The sequence below is a fragment of the Mustela nivalis genome (genome assembly GCF_964662115.1).
Source record: "Mustela nivalis genome assembly, chromosome: 14".
NCBI lineage: Eukaryota > Metazoa > Chordata > Mammalia > Carnivora > Mustelidae > Mustela > Mustela nivalis.
This window is the reverse complement of record NC_139033.1, coordinates 46,617,848-46,632,662: the sequence shown is the minus strand read 5'-3', so window position 1 is coordinate 46,632,662 and position 14,815 is coordinate 46,617,848. Positions and strand designations below refer to the sequence as shown.

General features: G+C 40.8%; 1 protein-coding gene across 7 annotated transcripts in view; it reads right to left on the bottom strand.

Annotated features, from left to right (window-relative positions):
- The window catches only part of EPG5 (ectopic P-granules 5 autophagy tethering factor), a 103,129-nt gene that overhangs the window by 65,732 nt on the left and 22,582 nt on the right, over positions 1-14,815 (bottom strand). For 4 of the 7 annotated variants that reach the window (XM_082699313.1, XM_082699310.1, XM_082699314.1 and 1 more), the window contains 6 exons: positions 14,288-14,402; positions 13,502-13,652; positions 10,178-10,333; positions 6,514-6,671; positions 5,262-5,416; positions 3,296-3,436 (listed from right to left, as the gene is read on the bottom strand). In XM_082699313.1, the coding sequence (XP_082555439.1) occupies positions 3,296-3,436; positions 5,262-5,416; positions 6,514-6,671; positions 10,178-10,333; positions 13,502-13,652; positions 14,288-14,402 (876 nt within the window). The remainder of the gene's footprint in view (positions 1-3,295; positions 3,437-5,261; positions 5,417-6,513; positions 6,672-10,177; positions 10,334-13,501; positions 13,653-14,287; positions 14,403-14,815) is intronic. The other 3 variants (XM_082699311.1, XM_082699312.1, XM_082699316.1) reach the window with 1 other exon arrangement.

Below are 14,815 nucleotides of genomic sequence, written 5' to 3'. Positions count from 1 at the left end.
GTTAAATTTTCATGAGGACTTGTTAATAAGGGTCTTGAATATTCTCAATAAAATGGTAAAATAATAATTTTAAAGATGGAAAAATCCTACTTTACCCCATGAGAATCTGAAAGAAAGGGCAAAATAATGGTTCTAGAACAGTTAGTATAGCAATGAAATCTGTCCAGAAAAACATCTATCCCAGCTAGATAAAATTATGGTTTAGCATGTATCTGTCCACTAAGAATCAAAGTGTGACTATCATGAAAGACCTAGGGACATTAAAACGTTAACAAGGGAATATTACCAAAAACTCTATGCCAATAAATTCAACTAGTTAGATGAAATTGGAAAATGCCTTTAAAAACATAACCTACCAAAACTGACTAAGGAAAAATAAAAATCTGAACAGCTCTGTGTGTTTAAGAAATGCAAATTGTTACCAAAGGGTTTTCTACAAAGAAAACTCTAAGGCGAGATGATTTCATTGTTAACTCCATCAAACAGTCAAGTTAGAATAAACAGCAATCTTAAAAAACTCTTAAAAGAAACAGAAGAAAAAGGAATGCTTCCCAACTCACATGATGAGGCGAACATGACCCTAAAATCAAAACCTAACGAAGACATAACAATAAAACTAGAGATCAATACCCTCATAAATATACATGTAAAAATCCTCAACAACAAAAAAAAAATATCAAACTGAATCTATCAACATATATTAAGAATAATACACCATGATTCAGTGGCTTTTATGCCAGGGAACAGTAATGGTTCAACATGTGAAAACTAGAACAGTTTAGAACCCAGAGATCATTCTCAGTCTCTGGGGCTAGATCTGATTCCTGATTATCCCAAGGTGACAACAAAAATCTTCAAAGCTATCCTATTCATCTAAAAGTATAGAGGGTTTGAACAAGTTCCTCCAAAAAAATGTCAGCAAATTCACAGAGCGCAAAACTACAGGTATAAACAGAGAGCAGAGGCATCTTTAACAAGATGTGCTCTAAAAACCTAATGGTCCCAATTATTACAGTTAAATATACCTCTGGGCACAGTTTACTACTTGAAGTATTATGACTGAATTTAAAATTTAAGTGTACTCAAAACCAGAAAAACACTTAAGAGAAAATAGTAATGAGCTCAATCAAATAGGAAGAATCTTGTGACACCTCCCCCATGTATATTTCTTTGGGACTCATCCCATTAGATAATCACTCAAAACTGAACAACCAAAAACATGCTCCTGTATGTTGCACATAAAAAGCCTTTCATCTCAACATAAGCATATCACAGTGGGCTACAATGCTTTCCTTAAAAACTACTACTACCGCATGGAAAACAGTATGGTGGTGCCTCAAAAACTGATAAACAGAATTACCCTATGTTCCAGCAATTCTACTTCTGGGCATATCCCCAAAAGAATGGAAAGCATGATCTCAAAGAGAGAGCTGTATTCTCCTATTCGTAGCAACATTATTCACAGCAGCCAAAACGAAGAAGCAATCTGAGTGCCCATCAAGAGATGAACAGACAAACAAAATGTTGTCCATACTTACAATAGAACATTATTCTGGCTTTAAAAGGAAGGAAATTCTGACACATGCTATGACATGCATAAACACTGACCACAATATGTTAAATAAAGTAAGCTAGTCAAAAAGAAGAAATACTGGATGGTTTCACTTATCTGAGGTACCCAGACCAGTCAAACTCATAGAGAGAGTAGAATGTTGGCTGCCAGCACTGGAGGGAGGAGGATGGAGGGAAAGGAGACTTCCTGTTTAACTGGTACGGAGTTCCAGTTTTGCAAGATGAAAACAGTTCTACAGATGGATGATGGGGACAGTAGGCAGCAAAACAATGTGAATGTACACAAGGTCTCTGAACTTAAAAACGGCTAAAATGGTATATTTTATGTTGCATATAATTTACCACCATTTAAATTTTTTAATGTAAAAAAAAGTACCATGTACTCTTCCAGGGAAAGCATGGTATGTCATGTATCCTTCATTTAGAAAAAAATGTGTCTCATGAACCAGTCTTTCACTGGAATTTGCCCACTTTTGAATGTGATAAAGCAATGACAGTTATCAGTCATCTATCATACAGGAATAATGCAGTGACTACAAGACAGAAGGGCCCTTTGCAAATACCATACAGAAAAGTGCTTTAAATGTTCCTCTTCAAGTTATAATACGTGACTCCCTGCCATTAGAAAAACTCACACATTACAGCCTACAGATGATGATGAAGATCTTCATTAAGTGCATGTTTTTAAAAATGGCACATGCCTACAATGGAATATTATTTGGCCATCAAAAGGCAGAAAGCGCTGACTGATGCTAGAACACGGATGAACCTGAAAAACATTACGCTAAGTAAAAGCAGCCTGTCACAGACCACATATCATATAACTCTGCTTATATAATATGTTCAGAAGAGAGGCGCCTGGGTGGCTAAGTCATTAAGGATCTGTCTTTGGCTCAGGTCATGATCCCAGGGTCCTGGGATCAAGCCCTGCTTTGGGCTCTCTGCTCAGTGGGAAGCCTGCTTCTCCCTCTCCCACTCCCCCTGCTTGTGTTCCCTCTCTATCTCTCTGTTGAATAAGTAAATAAATAATCTTTTTAAAAAATAAAAATAAAATAAAATAAAATAAAATGTCCAGAAGAGTCAAATCTAGAGACAAAAAGCACATTAGTGATGGCCTAGGGCTGCCAGGAAGGGAGAGACAGAATGTAAGAGTTAAGGACCTTGTGGTTTCTTTCTGAAGTGATGAAAATGTTCTAAAATTGAGAGTGGTGATGGCTGCACAACTCTGTGAGTATCCTAAAAGCCATTGGCTTACAAGCTTTAAGCAGATTAATTGTATGGCATATGAATTATACCACAACACAGCTGTTTTTAACATGGACAAAGATTACAAAAGGGGCTGTGACAAATGACAGAAGTCAACCTAAATCACCACTTTTAATTTTGCTTTTGGCTGATGTAAATAGGGCCTTTCTTCCTAATCAGGGTTGTCTTCTTCCAAGTATAAAACATAAAAATTATGACAGCCAATGCAAACGGTTATTAACTACAGACTACAGTTAGAAGAAAGACCTGTTAGGGAGGTTACAGACTTTTTGTACAAAGCTGCTAACCCCAAGCAGGCCTGGTGAGTGGCAGAGTCCGGGACACAGTACATGCTCTCTTCACCCTGCTGTGCCTGTGACTCAGACATTCCCAACAACCTATTTTTCTCATTGCTCCATGAATGTAGGATTTAACAAAACAAAAAAAAAAGCAAAACAAACAAAATCATTGCTCTTACCATTCCCACCTGGTCAATGGTGTCTTGAACTCGATCCAAAAGGATAGATATTATCTCAGGGTGAACAGCTGTGATGGCCCCTAAGAGCTCTCGACCAACCTTTGAAAAAGTCTCCCTGGTGGACAGGGTGACGTAAGATACCTAAAGGTGGGAGGAGTGGAAATGGTCCTTTCAGTCAATTGTCAGTCAAAACACAGTTCCATACTTCATTTAGGATGTCCTCAAGCAAACGAGAAAGAATCTCACACTAAGCCTCAGGTCACACTATGTTCAAGAAGATGTTGGACCTTAAGAGAGCAAACCATCTATCCTGAGGCTAGGAGTCAGAAGGGGCAGGGAAGCAACTATAAAACAACAACTCCAACTGCCCCACATAGTAAATACATCCCAAAGTCTATCTGTAGCTATAAATACCTTTGGTGTTATACCCTTTGGTGTAAAAACTTCTTTAAAACTGCTAAAATGATAAAAATCAGAATGCATTTCATAGAAATACCTATTTTCTCCTACAAAATAAGATCCCCACTGACAAGAGCTTCTAAAATAGCAATGTTCACCAATGCTTCTTGAACAACATATTCCAAAGTACAGCCTGCAATCCACTGATGTCAATGGCAAGCAGATTTTTTAAAAAATACAAGAGAATAGAACAAAAAAATAAAAAGGTGAGAGGGCATCTCAGTAAGATTAAGTGCTGCCTCAATTTCACACATGTACACACACACACAAACACACAAGAAGAATCAGAATGTAATACACAATGTAATTTTTACTCTAAGTACTGGCCAACATCCTTGAAACACTGAAGAACACAAATATTACTTTCACAAAAGACCTTGAGAACACCACTTACTGTATATGGAAACAGTCTTTCCCCAACCCCCTGCAATATTCTCGTATCATAAAGATAGTCTGGCATGCCAGACTGATTTAGGCCTTAACTTCACGCTAAGTACAAAGTACAATAGCCTAGTGTTTGAATAGCCTAGTATTTGATCCTGGAAAAGAACTTTGGATCATCCAGTGGTATCATTCTCAAACCAGGGTACTGGGGAGAAAGTAGGATAATCTTCTTCAAACATAATTTGACTTCAAATTTACTTGAATAGTTCGGAAGAAATACTTTTTAATGAAAATAAACAAATAAATGACACCCTAAATGGAAAATATGCATCTTTTTAAATATATGGGTTATGCCTCTAGACACTCAGGGTCCAGAGTCTACTCTCTTCCTCCCTTAGTGTTGGCTTAGTGGAAGAAGGCAAGGATCTCATCCCACCTCATCATTTTATAGCTGAGGAAGCTGAGCCCAGAGTGGGAAGGCATCTTTTCAGCTGTGAGATGGGCAACTGCTAGCAGAGTTAAAACAAGCGCACATCTTCTTCGTGAGCGTCAGTATTCTTTCCACCATTTCATATAAACTGGCTCAGCAGGGGCGCCTGGGTGGCTCATATGGTTATGCGCCTGACTCTTGATTTCAGCTCAGGTCATGATCTCGGGATTGTGGGATCGAGCCCTGTGTCGGGCTCCAAGCTCACTGGGGTGTCTCTTGATATTCTCACCCCCTCACCCTTTGCCCCTCCCCCCACTTACACACTAAATAAATAAATAAAATCTTTTTACAAATAAATAAACTGGCTCAGAAACCAGACCTCCGTGTTACTGGCAGTGTTGTGGGGCAAAGCAGCAGCAGACACTGATAAAACCGCAAGTGTCAGGCTGTGCCAGATGGTCTATTCCTCACTGAAATTCACCCATCAAATGTCAAGAGAGTAAGGGGAAGTGGAATGAGCAGGATTTGTATTTTCAATACTCCTTATAGCAACATGATATTTGTTGGATTTTCTACCTCCTTCCATACTCAGTACTAGTCACATATTTTTATTTTTGTAAAGCAATCCCAAAAGAATCAAAAGATCCCAAAGAAAACATTTTTTAGCTGACTTCTAAAACTTAATATTCTAACCTCATATATCTCCAGAACAATAATTTTTATGAAGTCTTCATCCACATTGGTTCTTCTGGCCTGAGCCATCTGAGCAAATGTAGTCAGAAGGCAAATCTCTTCCGAGCTATTCATGGAAGAAAGACACTTCTCAAAATTCACAAAGTGTTCTGGGTCTGCAAATTCAGGGCAAGAAAATTAGAACAAAGAATGAAGAGATAACACTTTTAATCACTCTCCCAGAGAGAAAGGAGGTATAAAATTAGAAGATATTTAGAAATATCTTTTAATATATTTATAATATTTAGAAAAGATTCTTTGTTCCAGAATGGATTTCTACAGGCTTCTGGGGATAAGGCAGAGACCACATGAAATTCCCAACTCTACAAATAATGTAGCCTCAAAGATAATACTTAACACCCCAAGCCTCAGTTTCTCCATCTGCCTTAAAAGGTTGTTGAAGATTAAATGACACTAGTGAATAGTGGTGGGATTTGTCACCAGGTGAGATACCTTCAAAGACACATCTGAAACAACTTAGTTAACTGTCAGCCAAATGAATGATGACAACCTTACTAATGAGAACTGCTAGGACTAGCAAAGCACTCAGTGAAAACATAGCATTCATTCCAAACAAAAGAGACTTTCTTATAAATGAAAATCTGGGGCAAGAAATTAGTTACAACCATGACTGCAATACTGCTAAATGTGATAAACAGTATACAGTGTGTTCATTCTACCAACTTCTCTGAGGATGCAGTGTATGCAACACACTATTTTGTCACTAGGGGGCACTAGAGTTTTGGGATCCATGACAGAAAACTAAATGCTACAAAGGCAAAGATACAGGGGAAAGATAGAAAAAAAAGTCTGTTTAAAAAATACATTCCCCTGATGGAATTTGCAAAATAAGAAGGCAATAAGCCTACACTTCTTTCCAGGTGTTTACACATTTCAGAAATCAAAGGTAGTCCATCAAATGTCCCGTATTTTCAAAATAACTCCATGGGGGCATTTACAACCCAATTTTCATTTCTCATCCCCGAGCTGGGATCATACCAAATTACTACCCAGAGCCTTTCAAGAATAATGAAAACTAGAATTATCATTCTAATATGTCAAAGCAATAAAGCAGCCTTTCAAATTTCAAAATTATTACATACGAGTATACAGAGTAAAATGTTCTCTTAGTCCTTCTAAAAATAAAAGGAATAAAGCCATGAAGGCACACAGGGTGAAAAGAGCTGCGCAGCACACTCTGGCCAGACTGTACCTTGAAGCTGCTTCTTGCACTCAGCAGGCGGGAGAGCGACGCAGAGCTTCTCCAGATTCCCACTCTCCACCTGGTGCATGAGGTAGAAGAGCTTCCAGAGCATCTGGACCGACAGCGTCCCAAAGGGCATTTCCGACATAAACAGCCAAATGCCAAGTCTGCGTGTTTTAAAGAGTAGGAATAGTTTCATTTATCAGTCAACTTCACCACACTGAGAAAGCAGGCAGACCTGCTCTAGTAGGAAAAAAAAAAGTTCTTAAATCACAACACAGCAATTTTTCTAACATGCTTCGGCCACCGACACCTCAAGGACGGGTAACAGTAACAGCAAGACTCGCACAGGAACTTCGTCTGTGTCAGGCTCTGTTCTAATCACGCCGCCATACAGATCATCTCACTCCGTCCTCACAAAAACCAAGGCAAGTATTACTAGTGATACTCTCCTCACTTTACCGGTAAGGCTCCTAAGGCCCAGGAAGGGTAATAGGAGGCAGAGCTGTGTTTTGAACCAAAGATCTTTTTAAGGCCTGGGTGACAGGCGCTTAGATATGGATGTATGTGTCTGAGTCTACATGCGGGTACGAGTATGCACACAGACACATGTGCAATGAGAGGGAGGAGAATCAAAAACCCTGCAGGGCCTCTCCACTCATCACTGAATGAAATTCACACTCCTCAGCCCCACGTTCAAAGGCTTCCACTATACAGCTCAGACCCATGTTTCTAACCAGAGGCCTCGCTGCGTGCAGAGTATGAGACCATTCCTGGATGAGCACGGCAAGAATCTCGTACCTCCAAGCTGCCATCCCTCCAACTATGAAGCCCTCCTCTGATTTCCTCCTCAGCACTATTACACAATTCCATCCATACCTGACTTTGGCAATATCATACCCTTTATGGGTGGTTCTTACACCAGAGCAGGCAGAAAAATCACAGGGAGACTATTCTAGCGGGGAGAAATGAGTAAAGGACAGGCAGGGCTAGGCAGGGAGAGATAAATAGGGGGCTACGTGATCAGGCTCACAGAAATCCCAAAAGTGTGCAGGCGTGGGGAAACCAGGCATAATGGAACAAACCCGACCACCTGCCCTAGGCCTGTGGGGTGGGTGTCTTTTTTATGATAATCACCTATGACCAACAAAGAATAACCAGACCCTACAAAGGATGTTAAGCCATTGAAGATGTTATCACTAGTCCTTGCCCAATGTTGGTATCAATAGAGATGTTAAAAAGAATATAAGTTCCCTGGTTAGCTTTCTAGAAAAGACCAACTCTAAAGGCCCTCAGTGGCAATTCTGCAGGGACCCCTCTCACTCTTGAAAGCTTTTTCTGTATGTTCATTTAATAATCTTCAATTGCTTTACTCACACACACACACAAAAACAAACAACGACGACAAAAAAACCAGGAGACTGTGGAAAATGCAGATTCCAAGGCCTGCCTACACAGATCCTGATTTTGTAGGTCACAGCTCTGGCCCAAGAATTTTCAGGTTCTAGTCATCCTGGGTGACTCAGACTCAAGTGCTCCTCAAACAACACAGTGAGAAATGCCTCAAGTTGCTGTAATTTACATACACATACAAACCACAACAATTTGAGAGTAGAAACCAGGTTTTGTTCATCTTTGAATAAACTTAAATGTAACCTAGAGCCTTATTTTCAAATTATCCCCTACCTAAACCAGTATCTTGCAAACAATCAGCACTCTCAGTAAATGCTCAATAAAATTGGGTTATATAAATTTTATCTCAAAAAAATCCTTTTAAAAACAGGGAAGCACTCAAAACTGTTGCTGTATTTTGGACAAACCTACAAATTAACCAATTAAAAACAAACAAAGCTTATTGAGAGAAAAAGAATAAGAAATTAAATAGTATAAGCCAGACCCACATCTAGGCGCCATCACCACGCTACTAGTGGCCCAAACCACCACTGACCTAGATTCTGAAAAGCAGTAGCTAGACTCCTGAGCAAAGGTTGAAGAAACTGTTAAGTTCAGTTGGGCCAAGCTTCTGTCTTATTAAATAATTATCCTAGCACCTCACATAGGACCTGACTCTCTTGTATAACTTATTCCAAAACAGTAAGAGGAATTTGCAGAGGCCTTAAAAGTAATGTCATGAGACTGTGTATTTCAGGCCATGAAATCCCCCATATGGCAGTTATGCAGTAAGTCTGGCTTAGGTTTTTGCTGTCCTTTGGTTTTGTTTTGCTTTGGGTTGGGGGATAACCACTGTCAGAAATTTCTACTGGAAAGCCAAATACATTTAAATGTCATCATGGCTTTAAATATCTGATTCTTGTGTAATCTCTTTCCTAAAATAAACTCAAGAACAACAGTTCTCAATATTTTAAAGTTTAAAATGACAGGACCGCCTTTGTGAATTACATGTATAATGCTACAGGAGAAGAGTTCACAGCTCCAACTCTACGAATTGGTAACTATGGTGAGAGCTTTCCATCTCAGCTAAGCGGCCACAAGGACAAGTGACAGATCAGACACCGAAGACTACTCCTGACCCCCAGCAGGATTCTGCACAGGATCTGGTAAACCCGATGAGACCACCAAATTTATGGACAATATAGAATGAGAAACAAGTAAAGATAAATATCTAAGCCCAAATTCTATATATCTTAGATCCATGCCTTCTGAGTGCCTAAAAGTGCTTAAGACTTAGTCAAGGGGTTCTGAAATTTCTGTAAGTGAGCAGTTACTCTATTCTTCATCTGAAGCCACAAAGAACCACCACCACCTACATCCAAAAGGTCCTTCATGATTTAAAAAGTATTTCCATATACTACTGCATTTCATCCTGGGCACATATCCATGAGGTCGATGGAACAGGCAGAATCATTACCATCATCTCCATTTTATAAATGAGGAAAATGAGAAGACAAAGACTAGGTGACTGGCCCAAGGTGCCAGTAAATAGCAGGCAAGACTCAAAGCCATTACACAACACACAATGAGTACGGGCTGAAGTTAGAGATCATGGCAAGATGGAGCACAGAGACCTCAGAAGAAGGCAAAGCTGGGGAAGAGCTGGCAGCTCATGAGTGGACTGGAGGCCATAAAACATCTCCCAGCAGAGGGCACAACGCTTGGCAGAACTTGCTCCTACACTTAGCCAGATGCTCAGGGAAGACAGTGTAGGAGGCACCACTGTGCCCCTGCCCCTCCCTCAAGTGTATCCCGGGCTAAAAGCAGCAACAAAGACAACATGACCAGAAGACAGCATTTACACAGCCAAGCACAGGGGCCCAGGACCCACGAGAAACCTCACGGTAAGACAACTGAAACAATAAAATGGGCAAATCATTTGTGCTGTGCACTGAGCACCTGCCCTGCCTCACTCAGGCACTGAGATGGGTGGGAAAGAGAATTCACACCTTGTTCAAGGCTTCCCCGAAAGTTGAGGGATGACACCACTGAGGTATCAGAATCGGGTTATTTTAAGATTGAAAAAAAAAAATCTTAAAAAGAGCATTTCAGTCCACCATGACAGATAAGGAAACTTAAAGACAATTTGCCCAAGATAAGAAACAGATGAAATGCACTCAGACATTATTGTAAGAGATCTAACTGTAGTCGATGACTTTCGCACCAATCTTCCTCGCGAGCCAGGGAGCCATTTCTCAACAATCATCATCACATGTCTTACCTTTTGGCTTTCAGCACATGCAGGACAGCTCTCAGAAACAGTTCATCAAATTCAACCTGTAGTTTCTCCACGGAGTAGGGCTGCTGGGCCAAACCCAAGCCTCGGCTGTGGCTCACAAACTGTGCCCAATGGTCGCTCACATAACCAAGGGTCATCCTGAACAGGAGGAAAGGCAATACAGCACTTTTCATTCATGTACTCAATCCTGGCACCTTCATATTACATCGGAAGCACTAATTTGCCCAGTACATATCATGGAACAGCTGCTACCTTCAAGGTTCTAAAGACAGTCAGCGAGAGGGCAAACCCCACACTCACGCGGCTTACATTTAGCGGAGGCAAATAGACAACAAAGTAAAGGGAAAAGTATAATCTGTCCAATGGTCATAAGTGACGATGAAAATAAGTAGGAGAGGGGACTAAAGTTTCTCTGGAGTTTTCCAGAGTAAGGAGGTTGGCTGGGAGCAGGAAAGGCCTCACCAAAGAGGACGTGTGAGTAAAGACAGGGGTATCTAAGGGAAGAGCATCCGGGTAGAAGGAAAACCAGAGAGAGGGCTCCAAGGCATATTCAGGATGTTGGAGGTACAGCAAGGTAGCCAGTGTGTGAAAGCAAGGTAAGTGGGTGGGAGACTGGCTGGAGAAGAAATCAGAAAAGTGACAGGAGACCAGGCCACTGCGAACCCTTTGGCTTTTATTCTGACTGAAACTGGGAGCAGACGAATGACATGAGCTCCTGACTCACCTCTTACGGGGAACACTGGCTGTTGCGTGAATAATCCGAGGGTAGAGCAAGGGCAAAAGCAGGAAGACAAGTCAGGAGGCTATTAACAATGATAATTGTAATTCGGGAGAAATATGTGAGAATGAACTAGGGTGGTAGCAGTGAACTTGGGGAGAAGCGGCTGGATTCTGAAAACAGGAGGTTTCATTAGTTTAAAAGGATGCACATCTTTCACACTATAATCCCTGCAAAATGGAATATGTCCTAAACTGGTAACGTGCCATACTTCTGTAGCATTTTTTCTTAAGAGGCACACAAAATGCATCTTCAGAATTGGTGGCATCTTAGATTTGATGACAGTGTTTTGAAGGTAGAGATGACAGAATCGGCTGTCACACTGGATGTGGGGTATAAAAAGACAGGGATGACACCAAGTACTCTAGCCTGAGCAACCAGAAGAATAAAGTTGCCACTTACTGAAGACAGTAAGGCCAAGGAGGAGACCGGGGAGGTCCACTGGGTGTATTAAATTACAATGTTTGTGAGTCATCCAAGGGGAGGTGCTGAGTTGGCAGCTGCGCTTACAGGCTTAAGAGAGAGGCACGAGCTAGAAATAGAACTCTGAGAACCGATGATGACATTTAAAGACATGAGAATGGATGAAGTCCGAAGAGCAAGTTTTGATGGAGAGAAGAGGTCCAGGAACCGAGTCCTGGGGCAGTCCAACATCAAGAAGTTTGAGAGTGAGGGTGAAACAACCAAGGAGGCAGAAAATGAGAAGCTAGGGAAATGGAGGAGAAACCAAAATATGGGATCCTGGAAACCAAGCAAAGAAAATGTTTTCTTTTTAAAGATTCTATTTATTTATTTGAGAGAGAGATCACAAGTAGGCAGAGAGGCAGGCAGAGAGAGAGGGGTAAGCAGGCTCCCTGCTGAGCAAAGAGCCCAAAGCGGGGCTCGACCCCAGGACCCTGAGATCGTGACCTGAGCCAAAGGCAGAGGCTTTACCCACTGAGCCACCCAGGTGCCCCAAAGAAAATGTTTAAAGGAGAAAGTGAGCAACTCTGAGAAAGCTATGTCAACTATGGGAGAAATGTAAGGGAGAAGACTCAGAACTGGCCACTGGCTCAGTAGAACAAAGTTCATTAGTGCCCTTCATTTTTAAGAGCTGTCTAGTGGGTCCAGGGGTGGGGTGTGGGGAGAGCCTGACTGTGGAGAATTCAAGCAAGAATAGAGGGAAAAACCTGGAACCAATAGATGACCTGAAGAAAGGGACCTTGTAGAAAACAGTTCTACAACTGGAAGGTGTGAGAAGAATGTGCAATAGGTACAAAAAAAATAAGTAGATGGAAGACAAAGAGAGATCATAATACACTATAATAATCAACTGTAAGTATTTACACAGAAATATTATAGAATGAATACCGACCTTAAAGCAGGAATAACAATGTCTTTCCTACAGAGTTATTGGGAGAATAAAACGAGAAGGTAAAAAAAAACAAAACAAAACAAACAAAAAAAACCGAGAAGGTATATATATATCATTGGCATGCAGTGGGCACTCAATCCTACATCACATAAACGAACAAAAGGACAGGCTTTACCTTATCGTCTGAACTTCTAATAATGAATACATGGGCTTTTAGATTTAAAGAAATTACTCTCCAAGGCACCAACGATCCTTCCTTCCACTGTCTCTTGTTTTCAATACCCTCAACTAAAGGCTTTTAAAGACCTTCAAAGTCACAGCCTTGCAGGGCATCCTATAACCATTTACCTGGCTTTACAAAGCACATGGAAATAAATAAACAAACAAATAATTATAATCAATTTTGTTTGGGAAACATCACTGAGGAGGGGGAGAGATTTTAGAGGCTTTTTTGGAGGGAAGGGAAGTTGGAATAAACAACAGCATACTGATGTGCTATAGGGAATGACAGTAAAGACAGAAAAATTAATAATGCAGAAAAGAGGATACAAAATTAATTCAATAAAAAGCAGTACATGTTCTCAAAATTTATTCATACTTGATCATAAAACCATAAACCCATTTTTCAATTAAATAAATGATAACGCTTTCCTCAGTTCAAAACAGGGGCCAATGACAGATGTCTTTGCAACTTTCTTTAAATGGCATTTAACCGAAAATCAGAATAAGAATAAATAAGAGAGGTAAAAGGAAAACAATGACATGAAAGAGCTACTGCCAATCCTCCGCAGCTCAGTGACAATTCCCAGGTAAGAGTGAAGAGGTGGAAGAACACAGGGAGCAAAGGAAAAGGAGAGAAGCTTCAGAGAGGCTTCATTTTCCATGACTGAGTTGAGTTTCTCTGGCCAAGTTCAACCCAGCAACTACTTTGAGAACCTTGACTCCAAGAACAATTACCTAACAAACCAGTTAAATTTGAAATAACTAACCAAATATTCTGACTGGAAGCATTTATAGACTTCCCATCTGCTAGATGGTAAAAAAAAATTCTTACTTTTATGATAAATCAGACCCAAATCGTACACTGAGATGTCCATCATCTCAATTTCACACAGTATGTATGCCTGATCCAGGCAAAGGCAAACAGAAACAGATGCAGCAACAGCAATATTACCTGATCATATAACCAATTCGCTTCACAAACTGCCTGTAGCGTGCCCTGTTAAAGGTTTCTAACCCCACAGCCAGAAGCTCCACTAGTGAGTTAGCAAAGGCAAAAATTTTCATCATCTCTTGAGGTCTTGTTGTTTCAGGTGAATAATCATCTAGAAGATAATTGGAGAAAAGGGAGGATTTACAATTACTATCAAAAAACAATGAAGGACACAGATATAAACACCTCAGTGAGGAAACAAAGCCACAGGCGAGAAAACTCAACAATCCCATTGCTCTGGCTTCTCTGTCAACATGACGTGGAGAACCTGAGACAAAGTATAAAATGAAAGCAATATATTAAAGCTGGAGACGTAGGGGGCACCTGCGTGGCTCACTCGGTTAAAGCATCTGCCTTCTGTTTGGGTCATGGTCTCTGGGTCTTGGGATCAAGCCCCACATTGGGCTCCCTGCTCAGTAGAGAGTGTGCTTCTCCCTCTGCCCCTCCCTCCTTCCTGCTCCTACCCCCCACCCCCTCAAATAAATAAATACAATCTTAAAAAAAGAAAAGCTGGGCAATGTGCAAGCTAGCTGACCTTTCTGCATCTCAGCACTAGGTGGGAAATTACAAACACAAGAGAAAGGAAGGAAATCACACTGAGATATGATGCAACCATGTCTGCACGGGATGGCCAGGCACCCAGGAACCTAGATCAGAAACCTGCCCAGGTTGGAAGGCTGGATGCTGAGCTCCTGGAATGAGCTTGCCACAATCCCATTTACCACACGACAAAAGAAATCAGTCTACCTTTTGCTTTAAACCCAAGAAGATGCTGAAAGAGTTCATGGAACGGAAACTGGGATAAAAGGATAACCAAGTCATCCTCATTAAGGAGAAGCCAACTGGTCTCAGGATCTTCATCCTAAGGGGAAAGATGCAAAATCATGTCAGCTGATTGGATCAGAACACACCAGGGTCTAGAGTTACAAGAGCTAAATTATCACAGATACAAGTCTTACATCGGGGTCCATGTGTTTTCGTGGACTTCTCCTACTATCAGCTCCACAGATGGGCTGTAAATCCCCCGAAATCGCAAGCACAATTATATGTGCATCTGGGTCATACCCATTCTTCCATGGCTGAAACTGCCCTCATTAAACATCCATTCCAAAGAAGATTAAATAAAAAATTCCTCAAGAGTGGAAAATCTTACTATAAAAGCTCAGTGCTTTGACAACATGAATTTAAGAACCACATATTCAGGCCAAGTTACTTTAGCTACAAGTCTGTTGCCCCCAAATCAAGGCCAACTGTAGTATACACTGCCTTATGGCA